This window comes from Engraulis encrasicolus, chromosome 9, assembly GCF_034702125.1.
Source record: "Engraulis encrasicolus isolate BLACKSEA-1 chromosome 9, IST_EnEncr_1.0, whole genome shotgun sequence".
In the NCBI taxonomy this organism is placed as follows: domain Eukaryota; kingdom Metazoa; phylum Chordata; class Actinopteri; order Clupeiformes; family Engraulidae; genus Engraulis; species Engraulis encrasicolus.
Window position 1 is genome coordinate 33,742,783 of NC_085865.1, and position 23,123 is coordinate 33,765,905.

General features: G+C 43.6%; 1 protein-coding gene across 2 annotated transcripts; it reads left to right on the forward strand.

Moving 5' to 3' along the window:
• The first annotated feature begins 1,361 nt into the window (after window positions 1–1,361).
• On the forward strand, window positions 1,362–22,668 carry LOC134455716 (ATP-dependent zinc metalloprotease YME1L1-like). 2 transcript variants are annotated; one of them, XM_063206962.1, is made up of 18 exons: window positions 1,362–1,535; window positions 3,236–3,367; window positions 4,068–4,251; window positions 4,965–5,066; window positions 8,239–8,348; window positions 9,286–9,436; window positions 10,057–10,164; window positions 10,544–10,717; window positions 11,317–11,469; window positions 11,881–12,013; window positions 12,287–12,349; window positions 12,622–12,734; window positions 13,948–14,103; window positions 17,894–18,045; window positions 18,500–18,626; window positions 19,176–19,249; window positions 19,976–20,062; window positions 21,259–22,668. In XM_063206962.1, the coding sequence occupies exons 1-18, from the start codon at window positions 1,503–1,505 to the stop codon at window positions 21,400–21,402; spliced, it is 2,196 nt and encodes a 731-aa protein (XP_063063032.1). In that variant the 5' UTR covers window positions 1,362–1,502; the 3' UTR covers window positions 21,403–22,668. The 2 variants fall into 2 exon arrangements, with proteins under 2 accessions (XP_063063032.1, XP_063063033.1); XM_063206963.1 differs by having other exon boundaries at window positions 1,363–1,535; window positions 10,057–10,140.
• The last annotated feature ends 455 nt before the right edge of the window (window positions 22,669–23,123 follow it).

The following is a 23,123-nucleotide window of genomic DNA, read 5'->3' on the forward strand; positions in this document are numbered from 1 at the left end:
CTATTTCTTAGTAGCCTTGTGATGGTCTATTGTGAGACTATTTCAGATAAGATGTCACTCTCATTCATTTTGTTCTGACCTTGTGGGGGGGCAGAACCTTGCTATCCAAGGGCCGCATCTGGCCCGAGGGCCTCCATTTGAATAGCCTTGATATATATCATGCACCAGTGCAAAATGGATTGGATTGGGGATGCAGAACTTTACTGACGACTACCAGAGTTATGTTTCGGACTAACTGGCCCAATAAGGCTGATTCTGATTATCAGATCAAATTTTTTTTCTTTAAAAAAGCATGATACAGTATATGGCCCATTCTGGTGTCTTTTTTAGTGTCAGTCAATTTCATCGATTTATCCCATAAAGTGGAACCTATACAGAACACAGCTGAGGCTGGAGATGACAGGATAAGCAATGGATGCTGAACTATGCATAAGGCAACAGAGCTCACTGGTTTCAGCAGGCACCCTAAACCATGCAGCCATGGGCAAGTGGTTATTGGTTTTAGGGAATAACCAGTGCTCTCCCCCACCTCCTCCTTGGGGTCATATCGTCCTCCCCAACCTGGTCCTTAGTTGTAGCCCCATCTTGTGCGGCTCTCTTGCAGAGTGAGACATAATTTGCATGTGTATCATGTCCTGTCACATGACAACATGGGACTTACCCGGTGGTAGGCCTACTTTCACTTTCTGTCGAAGTGATCATTGCCAGTGCCACCCAGAACAATTATTCAGTGCCGTTCATGTAGGCCTTCAGGCTTTTTTTTACACATTGTTTAAATATTAAGTGATTTGCAGTGATTTTGCACTACTTGGGTTTCATATTCATAACCATGTGTACAGTATGATTCATATTCATGTATAGACCCAGACCTGCAGTCCCAGCAAAACATGTTTGAATCTGTAGGCCTATCTTTTTGGGGATGGAACTTGATCTTAATCCATTTTATCAGCTGTCTACCTCTATGAAGCCCATGAAGTTTAGGAATGCACAGCTCTTTGAGATCGTTATTAAAAAAAGGCATTCATTGAACTTGACACTGAACCTGAAATGCTTTTAGCTGGGGTCAGGGCCAAAAGGCCAGGGCCAAATTTTACCCAGCCAGTCAGATTTACAGATCCAAAAATCAATTGTCCTTCCTCACTAAGCCTACTGACTCTTTCACTGAATATTTTGTATTTTTTTTTAATAATCAAAAAGATATATATTTCTAAGGATGGGTTAGACTTGGATGTAAGCAGTCACACCAGTAGAACCTCTGGTAGAACATTCGAAGTAGTTCTACATTTCTAACACTGGAACGGCACACAGCACAGCACTGCATGACGTAATAACATGTCGCTAGTTGCATTCGCGAACCAGAGAACCTCCTCCATACGGCTTTCGGAATCGGAACTAGCAACGAGACAAGGGAGGACAAGGGGAAACAAAGGGGCTGAAGGTGGGGTGGGCTTTAGATATTGACAGGAACGCACAGGGACTGCGTCCAACAACAATCCGAGGCGATGTTCTCCCTTCCTACAACTCTTCAGCCTCAGGTAAATCACATTATATTTACCAAGCCAGCTAATTCGCTAATGGAATACATCCACGGCCACGTTAGCTAACATATAGCTAGGTTGCTGTATTTGCTAAGCTGTGACAAGTTCAAAACGTTTTACCTAAACTTGTGCTAAATTAAATCGTCCTGTGGTCCTAAAACCTTAATAACAAGCATATAATGGCCAGTGTAGTTAGAGGAGTGCCAACCACGGACGCCTTTGGACTGTAACATCAGTAGATCTGTGGTATGCCCCTAGACTGCAGCTGACTAGCACGTACACATAAGTGAAGCGTTCGGACTAGGGGTGAACTTCTGCCAGCTATAAAGTGACCATCTTGACGCTGAAGATGTGAACTTAAGTTATTGTCGAACTGTATACATAAGTCTGCCGTGTTTTGATTGTATGTTAGATTTGTCTTCAGTCGTTACCAGATGCAATATACAGCGGAAACACAAAAAGCCGTATGGATTTCAGTATGTCAGCTAACATAGCAGTCAGTTACGTGACAACTAGCAGTTAGCATATTACGTATGGTAGGGTAATATTGAGTTGTGTAATCTTTGACATAAAGAAGCCTCATAACGCCAGTGTCCGTCTACTCTAAACCATTACAACCGGGCCTTTTCGACCATTGCGTGGGCTGCTGTTATACTGACTATTACTTAGTGTATGTTGCTCTGAAAAAGGAAATGTTACGCAAAGTTAGTGCGTCCTAGCGGTCGATTACACAAGGTGTTGGATGTCATTTGGAGAGGGGACTCTTGACTTGGGTAACCACAACTGAGAGATCATTGGGGCACAATGGATACCTACCTAAACAAATTTACAGTACCTGTAATCATATTTGTAAAGCAACGACTGCGGTTCAGCGAGTGACGGTTTTGACAGAACACAATGTACCCTCTTCCAAACAGTGAACACCAGAGGTTAGACCAGTGGATGCCACCTCTGTGCAGTGTGCACCCATCATACATGCCGTTTCCCTTGAAACTGTATGGATGAAACCACTGTCATCATAGATAACTTTGTGACCGCACGATATGGCAACAACACACTACTTGCTCTGTTTTTTCCTAATATTTTGGCATTTGCCATGTACAACCTGTTTGTTATTTGGACTAAGAGACGTGATCTGAGTCTGAGGAAACCCTGTAATTGCCCCAGTTTCCCTGCTGTAATATCACCGCCGTCTCGTTACATTGTAACCAACACACACACAAGAGAACAGAATGAACTCTACTCCGCTATCCTAAATATATCTCCATGCCCTCACCCACGTTTTTGTACTGGTAGTGCTGTTAACCTGATGCCTGTTGTTATCAAAGCTGAATTTGGAAAGCCTTTTTGAAGTAATGTGCTTTTTAGTCCCTTCAAATCATCCACTGTCATTACAGCTGTTCATCTGTCATCACAAGTTATTCATTGACCATTCAACTTCAGATATAATCGGGTCTGTCTTGGATTGCAGTATTGCATGACGCAACCCATCAACAGCTTCTATAGAAATTGATTCCACTGTCATTAAGACTTGGCAACTGAAATTTAATGACATTTTCACAGTTCAATAATGTATTCTGATTAGATTATTCATAGCCATAAATATCGGTTTCTGTAGCTGTGGTGCCACATGATGTGACATAATGAAACGGCCATTATCAATAATATTGGTTGGTTTTATGGTTTTGTGTTTACAGGTTACTGTGCCACTAAGCCACCTTATCAGTGCCCTCCATTCCATAAAAACCTCTGCTTGTTCCACCGCTTCAGCCTCTGTGCAGAGCCTTCAGCGGGAGGCTCCGCCAGAGCAAGACCCTCGACTCCAGGAGGTAAGGCAGCAGTGAGTTGGGTGATGCCATGCGGCCATGGCTCAATGGTTAGAACACTGGTCTTTAGATCAGAGGGTTGCAGGTTCAAATCCCGCCATCACCACCACCATCATCCCTTGAGCAAAGCACCTAAGACCTAACCCAATATTGCTCCAGGACATGTAACCATTACTGTGCACCTAAAAAACGGCAAGTTGCTTTGGGATGAAAAGCGCCATCTACGCAACTTAAAGTGTAATGTAATGTAATGTAATGCACAGCAGCATACATAGTGGATCTCTTGTGCACCTCAACGTCATAAGAGTCAGCTTTAAATAAACCATAGCTGGGTAGTAATCTTAATTAGGGGTGTATCTTTGGGGGATACATCGCCAGTGGACACCACTGAATAAAAGGATCATAATTAATCCAGTCTATGTGGATGTGTCATTAAGTCTGGTTTACTCTGTTTTTGTCATTACAGTGATCGTAGGTCAGATTATGTTTAGACATGATGTCATTGTGTTTACATGGGGAAAACACAGAACAGTAGAAATCTTAAGCTTGCTGTCAAAGTCTGATCTTCAGATATCTCTACTGTTCGCCAAAGCCAGACTTTGGCTTTTGCTTGATTTTGACCAGACACCGCTCGTGCCAAGTCCTAGTCCATGTTTGCTCACTGCTCACTCAGCACTAAGTTTATTCCATGTGTTTTTCACAGCCCACTGCGAGCTTACGGGACCTGGGCTTGACTGACCTGGGCATGGGGCAGCTTACTGTGCTGGTCAGCAGGCTACTGCCCAGGCTGGAGTCCGGCGTGTGTGCTCTCCCCTCCCTCCATCACTACGCTCCCAGCTGGAGGACGTCACACGTCTCCTCAGAGTCGTTTTTCCATAACAAGCATGGTAAGATTCACCATTTACCTTTTTTGGCCATTCTAGGTGTGTGTGTGCGCGTGTGTGTGTGTGTGTGTGTGTGTGTGTGTGTGTGTGTGTGTGTGTGTGTGTGTGTGTGTGTGTGTGTGTGTGTGTGTGTGTGTGTGTGTGTGTGTGTGTGTGTGTGTGCGGTCGGTCGGTCGGTCGGTCGGTCAGTCAGTCATGGGATGTTTGAATGGCCACCAAAGGGGTCAGGAGGTTCACATCCCCACACTGAGCATGGCAAAGTCCCAACAACACTGCCTTCCACTGCCCTGTCAGGCATTGTCATGGTTGGTCCCTGTTTACACATGTGATGTGTTAAATGCAGAGGTCAAATTTCATTGTGTGGGACATGGGAATCGCATATGAGGAAGTTTTGATGTGAAATGGAGAAATGAAAAGCATAAAAAATGCTTTAGATCTTGCAGGCTGTTTTTCTCCCTAAGAGGAGAAGTACTTTGTTAACAGTCATATGCTAATTCGTGCGTATTCACGTGGTATGTCCGATTTCGTACGAATTTTAGTATGCATGCACGTCAGTCAAGTCTGAGTACTGTACATCTGAACATTTGCGCGTAAAGCTACTTGCGTAGCTCTCTTAACGTGTAAGTAAGCTTTGTACATGAGGCCCCAGGAGAGGAAAATAACGCCTAGAGGATGTGTCCTCACCGCACCCATCTGCTGTGTTTATTTTCTCCCAGGCTTCTCCTCAAGACCAGTGGGGCTGCTGGGGCCCTCAGCATTCCACAGACAGCGCTCCAGCCCCCTACAGGCCGTCTGCTCAGAGCTGCAGCACTGGCCAGGTAAGTCCTGCCACAGCTACACCAGAGAAAATGGAATATTGTACGAGAACGGTCACTAGCTGGTGGCCAGGAGTGGCACTGCAGCTATGTTCTCGCAGCCAAGTAAATAATGAATGGGTCCCATTGGGGCTGTATGCTTCTTATAATTGTATCTGCCCGTGTAATTTTTTCCCTGGAAATAATGAAGTCGCGTTCGATAGATAAGAGTAAGTGAAAGCATTTGCCGACACGTTTGCATCTTGTCAAGTGTTAGATTCGTGAAAATTACCCTTATTTAAACTATAGCAATGACATAACACGTGACAATCGACTTTACGGCACTTCGCCATTTGTTTTGTAGTTTTAAGTCATGTTATGAATGTTGCGGACATCTGCTATTTATTGCATTTTAGGTGGTGGAAAAGCGGTAAGTGTTAATGGGGTAAAGGAAATGACAGCACTCATCCTTAAGAATTTGGGCACCTTCAATTAACATGTTGGACGGTGGTGGGGGGGTTTGAGGTGTGTGACCGTAGATGTCTCTGCGAGGATCAGTCAGAGTACGTCTCTCGTCAGCTCTGGTCGTGAATAGTCGCAGAGATTCCTCAGCCAGCATGTATAAGCCGAATGCTAGCGTGGGGCAGGACAAAACTAAGAAGTCTTTGGGAGAACGAAGTCATGTCAGGAACCTTTAACTTCACTTCTAATACAACTTCCATGATAAGTTACAGAATGTGCACGCATCTTTACAAACCAGAGAACAGAACCGTCACAAATCCCTGCTGAGCCATTTAGCCCAATAGGCTCCCATTCATCTTTCACTTGGCTGCGTTCGCCAACGGGGCTATAATGGGAGTCAATGGTAGAGACCTTTCTCATAGCTTAGAGATTCTCTGGCTACACCTACAACACACCTGTGGAGTATCGTTGGCTACTCTGATTGTAGCCTCATAGGTGCTGATTTTATCCGTTGACGTAAAACACAGCATGTAGATAAAAATAAAAACACCATTGGGACATGTGTGTTCTTCCTCCGTAAAAGAGAGGGTTTTTTTTCAGTTTACGAATCCGTTTTTCAGTTTACGTATAAACTGCATAATGATGCATTCCTTTCCAGTGGAACGCTGTAATAGTCACTGAAAAGCCTTTACTAACATGTTGATACAGTACTATGTAATTACACAGAGCATTTGGTAACACATTATGACTTGGTCAACAGGGGCCATGGCTTAACTGGTTTAAGTTTCCGCCTTACCTGAAGGCAAATCAGTGGGCTAGGGCCGTGTTTCTCAAAATCTGTTTTCAAGCCGACCAGAATGTTGCCGGTTTCTGCATCAGTTTCACTAGGAACCAGAGTGCTTACTGATATGGCACACTTTCACACTGCTCTGTTTTTGTTACCGCACCTGACCCAGATGAACCTGCTGATGTCTTATGTTGTTGATGTCACAGTTCACTTAAGAAAACTAAGTTTTCTTTCGGTGTGCAGCTAAATACCTTTCTGGTTCTTAAGCGGTCTCATTTTCGGTGTGAACACGCAGGTGGAGAAAGAGTCAGTTTGAAAGCTACAGTGCGTATGCTTCATTTACATCTCTTTGAGTTTGAGTCTAATTCTCAGGAATGAGTATTGAACTTTTATGTCAATGCCAATGTGTGGCTCATTAAGTCGAAAAGTCTTTTCCTTTTAACACGAATGATGTCACAGAGTGGCTGATCAAACGCAGAATGATGGTAGAGCATGTGTCTTCTGCGTGTCCTGTTGCTGTTTAGAGATACTGTATGTCATTTTCCTGACACGCTGCCTTTTTAGGTAACCAGTGTACTTTGGTCTTTATCTTTACCTTACTGCAGGGTTGGGGAACCTTTTTCATTCGAGGGGCCACTTCAAATTCATCTGAGGGCCGTAAAAGTCCTCAGAGGGCCGTATTATGAACACAAACCAGGATTTACCCCTGCACTTTAGGCCTATATTGAAGGCAGCTACCTTTAAAACAGTCCCCACCTTCTCTAGGACCCCTGAATATACCTTAATTGTATAGCAAATGTAATTTGTAATATTCCTTTACAAAATATGTCATATTTCATGTGAAGCTGCATAACATTAAAATCATTTTCGGGGGCCGGATAAAACGACCTCAAGGGCCGCAAATGGCTCTCGAGACAGAGGTTCCCCACCCCTGCCTTACTGGATGGTTTCACGTGGACAAGTTTGACAACCCGATTCAATAACAATCTCCGCTGCACAGGAGTTATCATTGTTGTTAAGCGTGAAACGGCAGCAGTACTATTGACTTCTCATTTATGATATTATATGATCAGTTGTGCTTTGAGGCGAAATACTGTACTTAATACTTTGGTTATGTGCTGTTAATTATAAGTGAATTATGGTTTGCTAATCTAGCTACGGGTATATCAGGCAACCTACTAGTGGTATGCTTAATGATGAATTATAATCAAAAAGAAAAATCACCCCACATTAGCCAATGCATGTAGCTGATTCCACCATTAGGGGCCCATGACTGAAAACAGTTTGGACTGGGATCGCCTCGTGTGAGTTAGAGGGCAAGGCTATGGGGTTGGTACTGGAGGAACGTTACGTCCTGGAAGGAGCATAAGGCTTTAGTATAGCCTTCAGATAAGCTGGGCAGGAACCTGATCCTGATGTCACTTTGTAGGCAAGGGTCAAGGACTTGTGTTTAATTCGGGCGGGCACCTGTAGCCAATGCAGGTTGACAAAAAGAGTGACGTGTCCGTTTTGGGTTTAGCGAATACCAGCCACTCCACCGCGTTCTTGACCATTTGCAAAAGTTTTATTGCACAAACCGAAAGGCCAGTCAGGATGGAGTTGCCGTAGTCCAGGCGAGAGATGACCATAGCCTGCTGAGTGGCACATTGGGTCAGGTCATCTAAAACTAATCTCAGTCATACTTTATGTTGATTTAATCCACTCTTTTAATAGATTTTTGTTTGTATTTTTCTGACTTAATTGTTTATAGGACAGTAGGAGAGGTAGACAGGAAGCAAATGGGCAGAGAGACGGGGAAGGGTTGGCAAAGGACCCGGGCCGAACTCGAACCCGGGTCGCCGGTGTAGCAGCCCAGTGCCCTACCGTAAGAGCCACGGTGGGGCCGTTTTAATCCACACCTGTTCCATTTCTCTGACCTTGGTGTGTGTGTGCTTGTGCCCTGCACAGTGTGGGTCCAGCAGCGGGGCTTCAAGACACTGCGCTCCAGAACGAGGCGTCTGCAGTCAGGCTACGAGGGCACAGCGGAGGCGGACGGATACACGCCGACCTTCATGAAGGTCAGTCAGCCTGACAGAGGTGACACACGCAAGGTCATTGGCATTATGGAAGAAACAGTTACAGCAGTTACCGTTACAATTACTGGGAGTGTTGTATGTAGCCCTTTTTCATTGACACTTGTACAAATACAGACATTCAGGCACTCACACACATGCACACAGAGAGAAACACAAAAACACAACAATAATGTATACATACCCAGCACACACAGGCACGCACATTCTGTCTCTCACACTCACTCACTCACACACACACACACACACGCACACACGCACACACGCACACACACACACACACACACACACACACACACACGCACACACGCACACACGCACACACACAGCTCTGCCAGAGCAGGGGTATGTTATCAGCTGGCTATGTATCAAATTGGCAAGTGGTTTTCCTGCCAAGTGAGTTGGTCCCCTCCTCACACGGCAGAGTGCAACATGTGTCTCATGACCACTCACTCACCAGCAGCTCTAGCTAATCCCATTGTTCCTGCATGCGGTGACCTCCCTCCTTTCCACTCTTTTCTCCTCTTCTTATCCCTTCTTCAAACCCTCCACCCCATATGGTGCAATGGTGCATGCACACACGCACGCACACCTCCCCAGACCACCTTCCTTTATTTATTTATTCTTTGTCACATCACTGTCCCTTCCACCTAGTCCACTTCCCCTTCTTCATTTTCCAGATGGTCCTCCTCTTCATGGGCCATATTTATTTGTTTTTTTGTTTTAGTATTTATATCTATTTATGCATTTGTGTCTTTATGTGTGGATGTTAAGACCTGGTTCTTCTTTTTTGTCTGTGTGCAATTTGGTATGTCTTGCAATGTATATTTTGTGAATCTTGTGTTACATGTAAACTGCTAGACACCTTCATGTCCTTTTAAATAAATAAAGGGAACTCTATTGCATTCTGCTCTACTACCAGGGTCTCCTGAATAAGGAGCGGGGTGCTGACATGGACAGCCTGGAGGGTGTGGTGAGGCAAAGGAACGTGGCCGACCACGAGCAGGACGCCTTCAAGGCCGGCTTCACTGAGGGCTTCATGAAGTCCCAGTCTATGACCCAAAGAACACAAGGCATGTGGCACCACTTACCCATGACTGCCCGTTATATGCATAATGCACACCTTGAAAAGTTATTTCTTTGCAGGTGCAGCTCTTTCTGGAGGAATCACTATAAAAGAGTGTAATAGTGCAGCACTGCTACAATTAGTCAAACTAAATTATTTTATTTTTTAAGTTTTCCTTAATTGTAGCAATGTTCAGTCTATCTATGCTATCTATACAAATTGGTTTTATTCATACTCAGTAGAGGTGTGGTAGTAAATATGGTCTGACAAGAGAATAATAATATATGCACAGTGCCACCAGATGGTGCTAGTGAGTCAAGAACTTGTCTAATTGTTCCTCTCCTTTCTCTTTCTTCACTTTCTCTCTCGCCACTCTCTTGCTTCTTTTATACTCTCTTTCTCTCGCTCTTTTGTTATCTCACTCTCGCTCTCTCTCTCTCTCTTGCCCTCTCGCTCCCTCCCTTGCTTGCTCTCTCTCTCTCTCTCTCTCTCTCTCTCTCTCTCTCTCTCTCTCTCTCTCTCTCTCTCTCGTTTTCTCTCTCTCTCTCTCTCTCTCTCTCTCTCTCTCTCTCTCGTTTTCTCTCTCTCTTTTTTTGTTCTTTCTCTCTCCCCCCTCTCGCTCTGCAGACTCTCTGAGGAGGACTCGTCTGATCCTGCTCGTGCTCCTCCTGGTGGGAGTGTATGGTTTGGCCAAAACCCCGTTCCTCTCGGGTAAAGGCTCCTTTTCTGATGCTGGTTTGTGTCAGCTTTTATTCACTCAACAGTGTGTGCTGTAAATCATCGTAACTTACTAGCACTAATACTTTAAGCTCGGATCATGCAATGTGCCTGATGTGCTTTTTGTGACGATTTCACAGTATATTTTACATAGAGAGATGCATGACCAACAGTGCCGTTATTTCTAGAACTCATTAATTACTGTTAAATTCCATGTTGTTGTACATGACAAAAGCTGGCAGATACTAACATGAACACTGACACAAATATCTTAATTGAATGCAATCATTCAATATATTTTTTGATTATTCTCTGGATTTACGACTCCTAGCCGCGTGCTGTAGGGACTAACCTCTGGTGTGTGTCTTCCCCCCCCAACACCCTGTTCCCCTAACAGTGCGCTTCAGAACCACGTCGGGGCTGGATTCAGCCGTGGACCCAGTGCAGATGAAGAACGTGACGTTTGAGCATGTGAAGGGCGTGGAGGAGGCCAAGAACGAGCTCCAGGAGGTGGTGGAGTTCCTCAGGAGCCCCCAGAAGTTCACCGTTCTGGGGGGCAAGCTGCCCAAAGGTGAGGGGACAAGAACCACTTTTGTTTGGTGCTGTTTTTGTAATTGGTATAAGAGTGTTGTCGTAGTTGTACCCCAGAAGTTCACCGCTCTGGGGGGCAAGCTGCCCAAAGGTGAGGGGACAAGAACCACTTTTGTTTGGTGCTGTTTTTGTAATTGGTATAAGAGTGTTGTCGTAGTTGTACCCCAGAAGTTCACCGCTCTGGGGGGCAAGCTGCCCAAAGGTGAGGGAGCAGACACTGCACGCGGACCAATTTTGTTTAGTGCTGTTGTTGTAATTGAGAGAAGAGTGTTATCTTGCACACCATTGGCTACATTTGACTATGCATTTCCCAATCGTTTCTCATCCTCTCCCCACTCCTTTCCTCTCACTGTGTCTCTCTCACTGTTCTGTCTGGATAAAACGGGTGTAAAAGCCTATAAAGTATCTTTTCAAAAGCCCTCTTTGGGCAAAACATTCAAATATATACTGCAATGTACCCAATAGCAATGTCTCATATAACTTGATTAGGTAGGTTAGATAGGTTGAAAGCATAATGCATTCTTGGAAGATGTCCAGTGTATGGTGCCAGTGTCCTCATGGTTGGCCGTTGTTTTGCAGGAATCCTGCTGGTGGGTCCCCCAGGCACAGGGAAGACGTTGCTGGCCAGGGCTGTGGCCGGAGAGGCAGACGTGCCCTTCTACTACGCATCCGGCTCCGAGTTTGACGAGATGTTTGTAGGCGTGGGAGCCAGCCGCATCAGGAACCTCTTCAGTGAGTCTCTATGGATAGACATTTAAAGTAGTAGCACATTTCACACCTGTATGTTCGTATGTGACTTTTTTCCCCTCATTTAACAGATGTCACGAGTTGTATCTAAAAGAATAAGTTCATGTTGGAAATTTCAGCATACATAATCATTTTGGAGCATAACCACTCTCACATTTGTGGTGTATGACTTTCATGAGATGACCTTTCATTGGAACTTGCGTATATGGAAGAGGAAAGAGGCATTACATAGTACACTTAAAAAGTGTTTGGGAGTTTTGGGAGTAAGAAATCGCTGTAGACTGCATTTCTGTAACGGCAGTGTGTCTCCATTCTTCATTGTCTGCTATTAATGAAAATCAATTAAAGACTGAGTTTCTGACACAACAAAATGTCTCCACACTTCATGATCTGCAGAGGAGGCAAAGGCCAACGCTCCGTGTGTGATCTTCATTGATGAGCTGGACAGTGTGGGCGGGAAGAGGATAGAGTCCCCCATGCACCCCTACTCCAGACAGACCATCAACCAGCTGCTAGCAGAGATGGATGGGTAGGTTACTGCAACGCCACATTTATAATGAGAAGGTGGCTATGTCTAAAATGTTCAGTTTTGCACTACATTGTGAAAGTCATAGTGCACTCTGAACGGTGTGAATGAATAAGTGGAAGTTTTGGATTTGGATGAGTGGAAGTGTTGGATTCGGTTGAGATACTGTTAAGATTAATGAATATTTGTCTGTGTAAAGCAATGGTCCATGCAGATGATGAAGAAGCGATGATTATTGTCATTGTTTTGATTTTCTTTCTGTATTTATTTTTACAGGTTCAATCCAAATGAAGGCGTCATCGTCATTGGAGCGACGAACTTTGCTGAGGCTCTAGATAAGTACGTCTCATACACAAATATGGATCATGAAAATGAGTTATTAACTCTTAAACAATAGAAAAATATGGATTATGAAAATGAGTTATCAACTTTTAAAAATAGACAAATATGGATTCTGAAAATGAGTTATTAACTATTAAAAAATAGACAAATATGGATCATGTATGTAGAGTTGTCAAAGCAGTATGGGTAGGGATTTTGATTGACAGCCTATTTATTCATTATGTGACTGATGAGCTCGTTGTAATTTGTCCATATTGCTTTGTTTGCAGTGCCTTGGTCCGCCCTGGTCGGTTTGACATGCAGGTGACCGTGCCCCGGCCTGACGTGAAGGGACGCACGGAGATCCTCCAGTGGTACTTGAAGAAAATCAAAGTGTCTGATGGTACGGTTCTGTATGTAACTTGCAGGCACTTGACAAAGTCGACTCTTAGTAAAAGGGGTATTATCAAGTCGCAATGCTAAGGGTGTGTCTAGTGGTGCCGAACAAAAAAGGCTAACCTAACTTTGAAGAACCTCATTCTTATCCTTTTTTAATTAAGATTTTGGATGATGGCCTAGTATAGAATGTTTGTATTGTTCTACTCTTTGATTTATCTACCAGCGCTGTGTCAAGTCCACCTTAGTAGAGTCCAAGACAAATCCAAGACCTAAATAGTCAAGTCTGAGTCCAAAGAGGTTCGAGTCAGAGACAAGACCGAGTCCAAAAAGATAAGAGTCCAAGTCAAGTTCGAGTCACATGTCGGTCAATGTTAAACAATTAAAAGAATGAATGTCAACAATGCGAACGCTGGAAGGTAACCTATGTCATGGATAAGAAGACAAACTTGTATGTTGTCGGATTTCAAGCTCCACTCTAGAATCTATGGTCGCTCTAAAAGTTCTAAACAAAATAAAGACAGACCCCGTCAAGTCCAAAATCTTAATGTGGCGAGACCAGTGTCCGAGTCCAAGGCAAGTCCGAGTCCAATTGATAGCGAGTCCAAGACAAGTCCAAGCCCATAAAAAAAACAACTTGAGTCCGGACACGAGTACTACAGCCGTCTCCAAAAGAGTTGTCACCTATCCATCTGTGTGGAATAACGGCTAATAACCTGACTTTCAATTAATCACTTGGCTTCAGAAGTCACTCATATGAAAGCTACAACCCTCCCGAATGAAAATGTATTTACAAAAATAAATGTCATGCACCAAAGAAAGATTGACCGTTTAATGAACACAGACATAGTAAGATGGATAGGAGACAACTCTTTTGGAGACGGCTGTACAGCCCTGTTATCTACTGTACTGTATAATATATTTTTTAAACAGGTTAATTTGAAACATGGTCGCATAGTTATAGTCATCTGCCATCTGTGTATTCCCTAGTGGTGGATACGGAGATCATTGTAATAGTCATGTGTCTTTTCCCTAGTTGTGGATGCGGAGATCATTGTAATAGTCATGTGTCTTTTCCCTAGTTGTGGATGCGGAGATCATTGTAATAGTCATGTGTCTTTTCCCTAGTGGTGGATGCGGAGATCATTGTAATAGTCATGTGTCTTTTCCCTAGTGGTGGATGCGGAGATCATTGTAATAGTCATGTGTCTTTTCCCTAGTTGTGGATGCGGAGATCATTGCGAGGGGCACGGTGGGCTTCTCTGGGGCGGAGCTGGAGAACTTGGTCAACCAGGCGGCCCTTAAGGCTGCAGTGGACGGCAAGGACATGGTGACCATGAAGGAGCTCGAGTTCGCCAAGGACAAAATACTCATGGGTGAGTACCCCATATCCTATAATCACCACTCACCCAGGACAAAATACCCATGGGTGAGGCACCTCTCCCCTCCACACCCTCTCCCCTCCATACCTTCTTATAGCCCATATGGCACCCATCCCCAGGACAAAATACCCATGGGTGAGGCACCTCTTCCAGGGCTGGCCTGGGGTAGAAATAGGGCCTGGGCACTTTTGGCTTAAAGGGGCCCCTCATAAATAGGGGCGCGCAACTGACTCACCGGTGGGTCCCGCACCCTCGTGGGCCCCTTTTTTCAGATTTTATTATTTTGTTATTTTTTTTTTAATTTTTTTTTTTACATTTCCGAAAATAGGGGCCCACAAGGGTGCAGGGCCCACCGGGAAATGTCCGCTATGCCAGATGGCCAGTCCAGCCCTGACCTCTTCCCTCCATACCCCTTTAGTTAAAATTTTGTAACCCTTTCCCCTCCTCCATCCGCTCTTATCCATTTAAAGTCCCATATAGAGTATGCTCCACCCCAGCCCAACGATCAAATGTTTCTGGGTGAATGAGTTGCCCCCCCCCACCTACCCCACATCCATATTCTATAATCACCACCCACCCAGGACCAAATGCTTATGGGTGAGTGTATATTCATACTGTATATTCACCATCCACCCCATCCCAAGGACAAAATACAGCACTTCTGAATGAGTGAGTGAACCCCCACCCCCCATATCCACCCTACATATGGCAGCCATCCCATGGACAAAAAAAACCCCTCATGGGTGAGTGAATTTCTCTTCGCTCCCCGCCCCCCAATCCCACATTCACTACCTACCCGATCCTGAGGACCAAATGCTTAGGAGTGCTTATGAGTGAGTTCCCCCCCTCAATACCCCCTTCCTTCCCTGCTAAAATCCCACATATTGAACACCCACCCCAACCCAATTATAAAATACTTAGAGGTAAGCAAGTTCCCCTCCCTGACCTTTCTTTCCTCTATAAAATCCCATATATTCAACACCCCTTCAGCACCACACCCCACACCACTCCTCCCATCACCTTTCTTCGCCCTCTCATTCATAGTAAGAGTCATGGGAGAGAGCTTAAAAGCCAGTTACTTCTTGTGTAATACTCGTCTAACCCATATCAGGGTCTCCGCAGATCCTTAAAAAGTCTTACTTTTAATATTTGGTTTTTAAGGTCTTATAAAGCCATATTTCGCCAATTTTTGGAAGTGTGGTATTATATTTACGTGGGAGGTCTTATATTTCATCTGGGTAGCTTGAGTGTAAGGGAAAAAAGTATATTTTTTGACGCTGTAAACCTTATTTAACCGGCATACGTCCCTTATCAAGATGCGAAAAAGTAGATGGAACTGATGTGTGGCGCAGCGCAGCCCGCTGGCCACACAGCGGGGGGCAGCTGCAGACCTGTGGGCGCAGCGTCTAGCCGGCTTCAGCCATGTACCAGTAGAAACAGTCGAAAAAGTGGTTAGAAGAACAGGCAAAATATGAACGTGAATCGAGATGGGTAGATGGATGCAAGTTCAGTGTAATTAGGCTTGAGGACAAGAAATAAAACAGTTAGCTATCCAAAGCAACGTGAACATGAACATGAAGCTTGAAGTAGCCTAAACTGTGTCGGGAGGACGCATAATCATTTAGTCGTTGAGGGTAAGTTTTAAACGTTGTCTATCGTAAGCAGCCATGCCCTCACGTTGGGGTAAACACGTTTGCTAAATGTAAAGGGTTCATTTCATGAAGTCCATTATGACCGTATATTCGAAAATAGTTGTAGAACGTTTGCTTCTGCTGCCCGTCTCTGATGAAGTCGAGCTGGAGGAGGAGAAACGGCAGTCACTCAGAGTAGTTGTACATTTAACCCTTTTGACACCAGGTGTCCTCTCTCCTATAAAGGGCATTCAACTATTTATCCAACAGAAATGGTGAATTGTTGAGCCATTTTTAATTTGTACATTTAAAGGCATTTGATGAACATTCATCAGATTTTTTCATAGGCCGTCAAAACATGCATGGGACCCTCAATTAAATGCCAGTTGTCAATTAACTGACCATATGCATGCATGGTTTCTTTCTGTAGGCCTACAGATCCAGCCTGATCTCAGATCAGTTCCTCCTTGCTACTGCTTACTTTACTCGAGGCTACACTATAAAAGCACAGTTGTCATATAATATTGTTTATTATATATAATTATGTACGTTCATTATAGCAATGTAAACTAATAACATTAGCAATATTGCAAGGCCTCACCCCGAGTAGTGGTCTTATATTTTATCATCAGAGGTCTTATATTTGGTGATCCAAAATGTGCAGAAACCCTGCATATACTCATACTCATGTACCCAGGTGACCCTCCCCAAGTATTGTGTGTCAGGGATTATGTCCTGACTTGTAAGTCATTTTATAGGAACAGAGCACCATGTGTGGAAGTGTGCTCATTTTACGCTTCCCCTCAAGTGAATGAATTGAGTTTTACCTTTCTCCTGTTCTCTCAGCCATTCTGTTGATATCACTTCTTAGCATGTATCACTGAACCGAATGGGACCAGTTGGTACCATTCAGTTTTTCTGTACCAGCTGGTTCAATTTTACATGAATAGAAGTAATGACATCAGAAACGGAGAAAGGTTAACGGTACATACTGTACACACTGAGATATTCGCGTTCGCTTAACGTGTCCGGGAGCATCGCGAGTCCGAGAGGTTCCCGGGCTGCCTTGCACACTGCACACCAGCGTCCACGTTCTATCCGCGGGCAGCAGCCATTCATTTTCAATGGAGCCCGCTCATTGAATGCGGACGTCCGCGCAGGAAAATAGACTCGTTCTATTTTCAAGGAGCTGTACGGTCATATCTGGTCAGGCCGGACATGCGCCGCGCTTACACCGCGCTGCTATGTGCAAGGCATGATCTGTTTACATGTATTCTAACCATTTCGGACTGATACCGGACACGTTAAGTGGACGTCCACGCTTGCGGTGTGTATGCACCGTAAAAGTAACTGTGGCACTACACCAGGGACTGCGCGGGGACCCGGGTTAGCACCAGGCCCGAGGTCATTTCCAGAGGTGTCAAAAGTAAAATTGAAAGTTAAAAAAAAAAACAGTTTCCTTCCAACACAGTTAACTTATCTGAGTAACCTGTAGACCTGTGTACTTTACTCTTATTGCACTTTACTTGAAAAGCTGCTGCTACTAAGTATGGTACCCCAAACACAATTTCGTTGCCTTTTTGACACTGATAATAAACTCTTGAATCTTGAATCTACTTGTATTACGATCAGCTGACTCTGCACTAGTTGGATCAAGTTTGTGGTGGTGGGTCCTTGTTTTTCAGTAACAAGACCAACTATCTATCCCATTATGTACAATGGAGTAAATGCTGTAGCAGCTTAATGGACTGCATTTATATAGCGCCTTTCCACTCCGTCGAGCACTCAAAGCACTTTACATTGTATGCCTCACATTCACCCATTCACACTCACATTCACACACCGGTGGCAGTGGCTGCCACGCAGGGTACCACCCTGCCACCAGCTATGTAATATCACGTGCTAGCGTTGTACTTGCACCACAAATTTAGTTTTACTTTTACTTCTGACACGTGTGGTGGTTTCCGATACTCCCCAGTGTCTCTCTCAATACTTTCTTGGCTCCTCTCAAAATGCCCTGACCACAGAAAATAAAAGCCCAATACGTATTTAAAATACAAAAAGACAAATAAAGACAAGCGTATTTCCACTAAAGGTGGACTGTTCCTTTAACTTTTTCATCCCTTCTTACCCATGCCACGGACATTCTGTAGGCCCCGAGCGCAGGAGTGTGGAGATCGACAAGAAGAACAAGACCATCACGGCCTACCATGAGTCAGGCCACGCCATCGTGGCCTACTACACCAAAGATGCCATGCCAATCAACAAAGCTACCATCATGCCCCGCGGGCCCACTCTGGGACATGTATGTAAACTTTCTAGTCTTTCAGAAATGGCACATTTCCCCTCTATTATTAATGTATAATAACACCATTAATCTATTAATAAATCTATTAATCATTAATCTTTATTAATGAAATATATAATAACACCATTAATCCTTTGAGAAGTAAGGATTTTCCCCTTGTTGTTCTAGAATTGTATAGTTCCCGTACAACTCTGTGTTAAGAATCCTAAAAAGTCAAATCATAGTGTGAACTCAAAATGTTGGAAAGATTCTAATCATGTATACTGTGCCACGATACTCCTCAAGAAGATAAAATCATGCATGAGTCAACTACGTAGATATGCTACTCGTGTAGACGATCTTTTCAGACTAATGACACATTTGCACATATCGGCTGTGTCTGCGTCGGTGAGTGCCAGATGCATGTGTGTAAACTAGTGTTGCTAACTGAGCGCGGTATATCCGTTTGCAGGTGTCCATGCTGCCGGAGAATGACCGCTGGAGTGAGACGCGAGCACAGCTGCTGGCCCAGATGGACGTCAGCATGGGGGGCCGCGTGGCCGAGGAGCTCATCTTCGGAGACGAGAACATCACCACAGGTCAATGGACACTCCTCTTCTTCTCCTCCTCCTCCTCCTCCTCCTCCTCCTCCTTCTCCTCCACGTTTCTGTTTGTTTTTGACTGGATTCTGGAATGGCTTTTTTTTTTTGTTTTTCGCCTGAAGTTTCTTTATGCAGTTTTCATTCCACTCCATTTTCTCTGAGTTTAGCTACATGCACGGAGTATTCCGTTTTCACATGGAATAATGTCAGTATTCGGTTTAAAACGAGGATTACATAGCTAACCACGGTTCTGAGTTTCGGATGAAACGAATTAGAACAAGATCAGGAATTCAATATACCTGATCTCCTGTATAATTCAATATACACGTTGACGGCCTTCTGCAACAGGAATATTCAGAATAAATAATGAGTTCATACCCTTACAGTATAATGAGTTCATATAATGAGTTCAATACTACCACTGCTGTATTCCGTTTAAAATAGGAATGTTCCTCATTGTGGTGACTATGGTTGTTTTGTTTCTCCAAGTTTTGTTGCTATTGCAATGCATTTCCTTAACATTACCCTTACCCTATGTCATTACAGGTGCATCAAGTGACTTTGATGGAGCTACCAAAATTGCTAAGATGATGGTCACGCGATTTGGCATGAGCGACAAGGTAATCATTTTCATATACGGTTATTTAGTAGGCTATGTAATTATTATGTGCCATTTCTGCAAATGGGAGGCAATTCTCAACACTCTGGCTTTGTGAAAAGTAGCCTTGGGCAGTCCGCTAAGAAGTACTGAAGGTGGCGTCTTTTTCCAGTTAGGCTTATAAAACAAAGCGGGTCAAAGAAAAGTGACCAGTGAGGAGTGGATCTTCTGCAGAAGGCTCAGCGTCTGCGCTGATGCCATGACGACAATGCCTGTTCTCAGGGCTGCACTAGCGCATGCACGTGGTACAGAACATTCCAGACTTAAGTCGCGGCTCCCTGTTTCTAATCCCTCTCCCCTCCGGCCTCGTCCAGCCCTGAAGCCTTTTGACGCTCTCTTCACATGAAGTTAGCCATTTCTCCCTCTGTCTTTCCTCTGCGTACTGCCCCCACCCATCCCCGCTCGCGTGGCGCGTCAGTGCTATAGTCTTCCTTTGAGGGCGGCCATTTTGCCGCATGTGCCCCATGTGACCATTGTAAAAGGTGGGAGGAAATTCATAATGGTGAAAGCCAGGGCAACGTGCATTTTAGCTGCGGTGTGGCTAAGCTCCTCAGGCTGTTTTCTTTGGCCTGCGTGCCTGCCTTGTCCTGAGACTGCCGGGGTTGTGCAAGTGTTTTGATACATCTCTCTTTTCTTTCTCTCTCTCTCTCTCTCTCTCCTTCCTTCTGGCCGGGCTATTCTGCTGCAGCTGGGGGTGATGACCTACAATGACATGACAAAGCAGAGTCCCGAGACGCAGGCCGCTGTGGAGCAGGAGATCAGAGTACTGCTACAGGTGAGTGGATGAGATTCCTCCTGCTACAATTGCATTTGAGGAGTAAGGAGTTTTCCCCAATTCCTCTAGGATTTTACTTGAGACATCTTGGGGAAAAAAACTCCTGAACACACTGACTATTTCGCGGTTTTCTTCAATACGCAACGTTTCAGTTCTAGACCTTCATCAGGTTCAATACGACAAGGAATCTGCAACATATCGTAGTATAATAGTATAATAGACTGTAGTGTTAGTATAGAATGGTATGCGTAATAGCATTAAGTCATGCACCTTATGCTTATGTGTTGATGTACAGTACAGGCCAAAAGTATCGACTCACCTTCTCATTTAATTAATTCTCTTTATTTTTGTGGCTATCTACAGAACATAGTACATTTTCATGGAGGGCATTAAAACTGTGCATGAACACATGTATAATTTTTTGCTTAACAAAATATATACAAAATAAAAACAAATTATTTAAAAATATCAAAAAATAAATATGAATATTAAATTTCAAGTAAAAATACCCAGTCAGTCGAGTCCATTTTAATTGATACAAGCAGAGATTTTCTTAATCTGATAATGGGTCACTGACTTCGTCAGCATAGCTGATTATCTAGGTGAAACAGTGATACAAAAAGTTAAAGTGAAAGTGAAAAACCCTGCCACAGATTCCCTCCAACAAAGGTCTGACCTCTCCAAGTTATTGGCTATGACTCAGATCAAGAAAATGTCTGTAAATGTTTGTATTGGCAAGTGTTTAAAACTAGGTTCTAGGTCTCAAAATTCAAGTACTACAATTCTAGTGAGTTATTGGAGGACTTTAATGTTCAATTAGGATTGACATACTGGGCATTTTTATTTGACAATAGACAAAAATAAACTTATTGAAATGTGTGGGGCCATCAGTTGTGCCTTGTTGACGTCAGGTGGATAGATAGCTGTCATTGCTATTGGACAACAGCTAGAGTGATATTTTTTGGTAAGCACATAATTCTCCATGTGTTCATGCAGTTTTGATGCCCTGTATAAAACTAGACAATGAAAATCCGTGAAAATAAAGAGAATGCATAAATGAGAAGGTGAGTCCATACTTTTGGCCTGTACTGTATGTGAATACAAAGTTTGAAGAACTATGGCTGTATTGAGATGTATGATGATGGTGATGGTGATGATAGTGATGGTGGTGGTAATGTGTGTGTGCTTTTCCGCAGGACTCGTACGATCGTGCTAAGACCCTTCTGAAGAAGTACAACAAAGAGCATAAGAAGCTGGCGGATGCTCTGCTGGCCCACGAGACACTGGACGCCAAGGAGATCCAGAAGGTCCTGGAAGGAAAGGCGCTGGACCCGAGATGATGGCCGTCTAGGCAAAGAGACTGAGAGTGTTACCCCCTTCATGTGTATATAAAATATTTTAGTGCAATTGTGTCAGAAGGATAACAAAAGGTTAAGGTTTTTTGTTTTCGTTTCTTTTCTTTTTTTTCAACCGACTTCTCCTATCTAGTCCAACCTCTTTGACCCTCCTTTTTCACATTAATTGAATGAAATTCTGTTTTTTTTTTTTCCTCTGTCCCAACAGTGCCCTTATGGGAATGTATAATTCAATTATCACTTTCTGGAATTAAGAGCATTTCGTTGTGCGAATCACTTCAAAACGTTTCACACCACATGAAGTGAAACTGTCGACACTCCATCAAACTCAACAGTGTCAGATATGCCTTCTTCTGGAGTCGCATCATGTAATGAACAGTTTTACATGGTAACAGATGAAGGAGAGAACTTTTTTGAAGTTGCAAAGCAACTCATACTGTACAACAACGCAGGTAACCTTTCTGTGATCAGGATACTTTCGAAGATTTGGTAATATTTGCAGCAGTGAATAAAAAAAGTGCGTTCGGGTAGAAGGCAAGAGCAGTGAGCTGCTAAAACGGCCTACAAAATCGTGTGTGACTTCACTATTCTTACAATACATACTGTTGGCTGGAACTCAAACTAGTTCCTCTCATCCGTACCTGCTGCTTGTGGACTCCTGCCTCCATGGAGAACATTTTGGAAAAAAGTTTCTTGGCTGTCAATGTAGGCAGAGCAACTTTGCGGGGGCTTTTCCCCATTCAACATCTTGATTGCAAAGAAGATGATGAGCTTTGAATTGTGGTTTTACAAGATACTGGATAAAAATTGTATCATTGATGACGTTGCAAGGCCAGAATCAACAGGAAAGGCTGGACAAACTACTTTGAGTTCCATCCATACATTTTTTTTTTTTGCCTCAATATCATGTGCTGGCTGGAGTGATCAATCTGTATATTCTAGATTTTCTTGGATTTCTTGGACGTTCTTTTCTGCTTGAATTAGAAACTTGAATCGATGCATTCGAGTGAAAAGTGACTGTCTACCGTTTTATCCATTTAAGTTATTTATTCAGGAGGAGCCAGCTGGTTGCATCTTCTATCCACTGAGGTGTTGATGCTTGAGTCGATATGTAAAAGTGATTTCTTTCTCTCTCTTTTTTTAAATGTCAATGTATATAACTGTGTGTATATGAATGTCCACCAAATCCACCTGAAGTGAACGTAATAATATGGGTGATGGAAACAACAAATAAAGACATCCTAAACTTTTTCTCAAGTGTTAATATTTAGTCAAGAACTAAGTCAGTTGAAGTCAAGTATCTTGTCAGTTGAAGGTAGAGGATGTAATTGTTTAATAATTTATTTGCAGAATGCATGCTGCCTATTCACAAGTGTTATCTTTTTCATGTATACATATACGTATTAAACACCACCATCAATTTCAAAATATTCATTATGTCAAGAAAGAAAAAAACACTTTTCACCTATAGCTGGGTTTCTTAGCGTCCAAAAAGTGCCTAATCGTTACGCGCTGGATAGAAGCACCAAAATCGGTGTAGACCTTCCTTAGGGTGTTCTCCATCATTTCAGAAGGGGTGCCCCAAATTTCAATGTCATTAAGGTCATTTTTATGGGGTAAATCCAAGATGGCTGCCCAAAACCAGCCAATAGTAGTAAAATGCTGTACTGCCTGGACATAATGGTGTTATGGGCCAATCCACCTAT

Coding starts and splice junctions, on each gene's coding strand:
- LOC134455716 (XM_063206962.1), top strand. CDS start 1,503: ATGTTCTCCCTTCCTACAACTCTTCAGCCTCAG. Junction 5,067..8,238: donor AGAGCTGCAGCACTGGCCAG/GTAAGTCCTGCC, acceptor TGCCCTGCACAG/TGTGGGTCCAGCAGCGGGGC. Junction 18,046..18,499: donor GCGGGCCCACTCTGGGACAT/GTATGTAAACTT, acceptor ATCCGTTTGCAG/GTGTCCATGCTGCCGGAGAA.